This window comes from Polyodon spathula, chromosome 25, assembly GCF_017654505.1.
Source record: "Polyodon spathula isolate WHYD16114869_AA chromosome 25, ASM1765450v1, whole genome shotgun sequence".
Taxonomy (NCBI): domain Eukaryota; kingdom Metazoa; phylum Chordata; class Actinopteri; order Acipenseriformes; family Polyodontidae; genus Polyodon; species Polyodon spathula.
In genome coordinates, this window is record NC_054558.1 from 2,782,899 (window position 1) to 2,787,521 (window position 4,623).

General features: G+C 50.3%; 1 protein-coding gene across 1 annotated transcript; it reads right to left on the reverse strand.

The window, feature by feature from the left end:
- Window positions 1-379: 379 nt before the first annotated feature.
- On the reverse strand, window positions 380-3,804 carry LOC121299589 (amphoterin-induced protein 1-like). Its single transcript, XM_041227402.1, has 2 exons — window positions 3,413-3,804; window positions 380-3,188 (listed from the first exon to the last, which is right to left on the reverse strand). The coding sequence occupies exon 2, from the start codon at window positions 3,078-3,080 to the stop codon at window positions 1,551-1,553; it is 1,530 nt and encodes a 509-aa protein (XP_041083336.1). The 5' UTR covers window positions 3,081-3,188; window positions 3,413-3,804; the 3' UTR covers window positions 380-1,550.
- Between the last annotated feature and the right edge of the window lie 819 nt (window positions 3,805-4,623).

Consider the following 4,623-nt stretch of genomic DNA (forward strand, 5'->3'; position numbering starts at 1 on the left):
GTTCTTTTTAGATCAACTCTCCGTCAGTTTCTTTCAAGGTTCACGCAATCTCACAAGCCCCGTGGCGGCCGAGTAATGCTTATATTTTGCTACTGTTGCCATAGCAAAGCTTTTATTTTATTTTTTCATTCGATCACTTTCGCCGAATATAAACATTGACAAAATAAAAATCATTTCGAGCAAACAGTGCAGGTTTAATGCTTGTTGTTTTTTTTTTGGTCAAATCATACTTGACCTTTACTAAAAAGAAAATCATACAGGATAATTCAAAAAGACACCAAATTATAAAAATAAAGACACGCAATTTTAAAATGACACACACACACACACACACACACACACACACACACACACACACACACACACACACACACACACACACACACACACACAGGCTCCGCATCAATAACATGAGAAGGACTTGCAAGCTTCGATCAGGAGCACAGCTGTGCTTCCCGCCCGCTTAATGTAAATTCGGGATTCCACTGTCAACTATATGGCTTGCAGTCAGCATGACAAGCGGAATCATCTAACAGTCAAATATACACCCACACCTGGGTCTGTCAGAGTGAGCTGGCGTTTCAGCAGCGTGCGGGATGCTTAGCAGCTTCGATTTGAATACAGAAACTGCAGTGGAATGCTTTAGAATATCAGAACACAGCACGATATGGTGGCTGAATATAGAATATAACTGGAATATTATTAACCAAAATTCTCATATATATATCTATATCTGTTCTATAACTCTCAGCTATTTTCTTTGCTCTATGGTAGTTTCCAATGATAGGATAGAAATAGGACTTGACCCCACAATACTACTGCAGAAAAACAAATGAAAAAAAATAAATCTGAAAAGTTAAGATAAGCCCTTCCTTAAAAACAGCTCAAACCACACCTGGAAAAGCGTCCTCATCAAACAGAGGGGAGCTCCTTTTTTATTGACTGGATCCCTGTTCAGGGTAGAGCCCCTGTTTTCCTGCGCCCCCCCCCCTCTCTCTCTACCGAATGCCTGCCAGTGCGTTGCACAATGATATCCCTGCCGTGTGCTTGTGCTGTCTCCTGCTACTCCATCACACCCCGAGGGGGGGCTATTATTGCAGCTGCACACGTGACCCCTGCATTGTGACTGTGTGAGCCCGGGGGTCCTTCTTGTCAGCGGAGAGATACATTACTTCCTATAGGGGGCGGTGGTGAGTTATTAACCCTAAACAACAAATGAGCGCGTCAAGGCTCCTGCTGGACATGGCAGATGCACAGCTTGCATGTCTCACTTTGTTTTTTGACTGGGAGGTTTCAAAATTGTACCTGCATCTCCAAACTCCCCTACTCTTCTTTTGAATGGACTTTACAAACTCAATTCACAGTATAACTGAAGTGCTACAAATGAAGTTGCCAGAACTATTCTAATATAAGGTTACTTAGCCCTAACCCTAAGCCTCTTGACTTCCCTTCCCATTCATGAGTTACTCACAGTAGAAAGCTCTGCTGTGCACGGAGACTCCAGAGATAATGTGCACACTTCTGTTTAAATACATGATATCCCTCGTGCTTTACACCACAATGGGAGTATCTGAAAACACTGAGCTGACGGACTCCGCGTCTGACTTCCTCCTGCGTTCCTTTCCTCTCGTACCCTCCTGCTCCTCTTCAGAGCTGGGGTTCAGTTTCCCGTTCTGGCCCTGGGAGTCTTTGGAAGGCTCAATAAAAGCTATGCGTCTGCTGAGCCCAGTTTGCCCCGCCAGCAAGTCGTGGGTGGGGGTAGCGCTGGCGCTGAGCATGGAAGAGTGGATGCTGTCCTCGTGCTGGCTCTTCACCTTCTCATCTCCAGGGCAGCAAAAGCAGCGGCAAGGGGTCAGGTAGAGATAGATGAGGACCAGGATGGCGCTTGAGACGCAGCCCACCAGCGTGGTGTAGGCGGTGTTGAAGGCGTCGCTGTCCTCAGGCATGGTGAAGTTGTGCACCCTCACCGACACATACAGGGTCTCATTCAGGGAATCGCTCACCGCGTAGCAGGTGTAGACCCCAGAGTCTTCTGCCTGGGCCTGCCGGATCTGCAGGCTGCCATTGGCCAGGACCACAGCGCTCTGGTTGCTCCTCGCCGAAGCAGCCACCTCGTTGCTCGCTGTCACCCAGGTCTTGGTCATGTCCCTCAGCCGGGTGTCACATTCCAGGGTCAGGCTGTCGCCCAGGTAGGCCTCCACCTCGGCCTCTTTCACGGCGCTGCAGTTCATGTACTCCTCCCCGAGCTGGAAGAGGCGCACGCTGGTCTTCTTGGGCGTCTGCAAGGTGCAGTTGTACTCGTCCTTGAAGTCCACGGCTGAGTTCAGCCTCCGGATGTGCCAGAGTGCCAGCAGGCTGTACAGCTCACAGTCGCAGGTGAAGGGGTTGTTGTGGAAGTAGAGCCCGTTCTTGATCCAGGCTGGCAGCAGCTTGAGCTCCTGCACCGGCAGGCTCTTCACGCGGTTGGACGAGACGTCCAGCAGGCTGAGCTCGGGCAGCCGGGTCTTCTCCTTGACCAGCTCCAGGGGGAAGCGGGAGACCTGGTTCTGGCTCAGGTAGAGCTTCTGCAGCTTGGTGACACCCTCGAAGGCGGAGCGGTCGATCTGCGAGATCCTGTTATTGTAGAGCAGCAGCACCTCCAGCTCCTCCAGCTCGGTGAACTGGTACTCCTCCAGCCCTTGCAGTTGGTTGGACGAGAGGTCCAAGTAGCGTAGCCTGGGGACGAAGGAGAAGGCCTCCGAGGAGATGAAGGTCATGCCGTTGTGGCTCAGGAGGAGGGTGTGCAGCTTATCCAGCTTGACCGGGGTCCACTCGGCCCGCAGCTTGCTTAGGCTGTTGTAGCTGAGGTCCAGCACGGCCGTGTACCTGGGCAGAGCCGTGGGGATGCTGGCCAGCTCCTTCTTGGAGCAGCTCACAATGTTGCTGGCACAAATGCACGTCTCGTGGCAGTCTAATGTGGAGCAGCCCACCTCGGGCCCCAGCAAGGTGAGGGAAAGCAGGGCGCAGAGAGGCAACCAGAGGGAGCTCTTTGGGGTACAGAACGCTGGCTCGCCTGTAGGGATGCTTCTGCAGAGCTTCATGGTGGAAGAAAGTTCCTTTGATCACGGAAGGGAGCCCACCGTCAACGCTGTCTTACATCACAGGGTGCACAAGCCCTCTCCCACAAGGCTGGCATGGTGAATCTGTAGCTACCATGAAAGCACAAAGCACAGCATTAGACAGAGCTACTGGCAAACAGCCACGTTTTGATCTGTCACACATCAACTCTGTCATGGTTACTTTCTGCCGCTGTTTACAGTTATCTCACAGCAGCGTGATCAATATTCTTCTTAAGAAAGCAGTTTCTGTAATTGTAAGGGGTAGATATAAAAACAAAACAACAGGCACGCAGAAGAAAGGTGTACTGACTTACTGTAGCGCAGGAGTGCTGGCGAATGTCCAGTGATAACTGTTGTATGCATGTATTAACCCGCCGTGTGCCGTCTTGCAAGTAAAGTTGTCAAGTGTTGCATTGCACCATTTTCTCACTGACGGACACTGCATCTTCCTTTGCTGTGAAAGTTCAAGCAGCTCATACTGATATTTTTGCAATTTCTTTTCTTTGCTTGCGTGGAAATTTGTGCATTAAAGAAAACAAACCAAAAAATAAAAAATATTAATAATCACAATCTTATTGGCGTAAGTTTTCTTCGAAACGCCTCCCAAAGCCGCATTCCTTATAAATATAATTCCACAGAAACAGTCTGCAAACCCAATTTCGTGAATTCAATTTGAATTCAAAGCCTGGCTCGGTACGTGCACGTCCTTCCTCAGGAGAACAAAGGACAGTGTCTGAAGTCTTGCAGTCACGACAGTAGTGCTGGGAGAGAGAGAGAGAGAGAGAGAGAGAGAGAGAGAGAGAGAGAGAGAGAGAGACAGAGAGAGAGAGAGAGAGAGAGAGAGAGAGAGAGAGAGAGAGAGAGAGAGAGAGAGAGAGAGAGAGAGAGAGAGAGAGAGAGAGAGAGACTCTCTTTTTATATACAATTTAGCTGTAGGGTCGATGCATAAGTAGCTCGAGTATTCATCCATTTCTAAAGCTTTTTCACGGCTAGGTGCCCCCCCCCCCCCCCCCCCCCCCCCTTTTTCCCCACCTCGTGGCTCCAAAATTAGAAAAGAGGTCTAGGCGCTTCTCTCCGTAGAGGGGCGCCCACCCAGGCAGGTTCCTCCGAGGTGTTTAATCTTTTTCTCCAGATCGATCTCCGAGAGGGCGCATAGGCAGACGTGCAGACTGCATTCCCTTAGGATAATAATACAAAAAATAAACCCATATCAATCGACTTAACAGCAGCAGTAAAGTGACAGGGCGAGGACCCCAGCAGGGGACCGCGCTTCTTCGTGCTGGTGGTCACGCTGCAGGTAGCGGCGCGTGCTGCAGAGTGCTGCTAGACACTGCAACAAGACTGCTTGCGTGTGCGCCTCTGTCTGTGTGCTTAGCAATAAAAACCAGCGGCACTCAGCAGCGGCACTCAGCAGCGGCCCGACGCAGCTTGAGAAATGCACATCACCCCGCAGGCTTCCAAAATTCGCTCAGCGGCTGTGAACGCAAACGACACTGACACGGTTTCAAATGACTATTATCACATT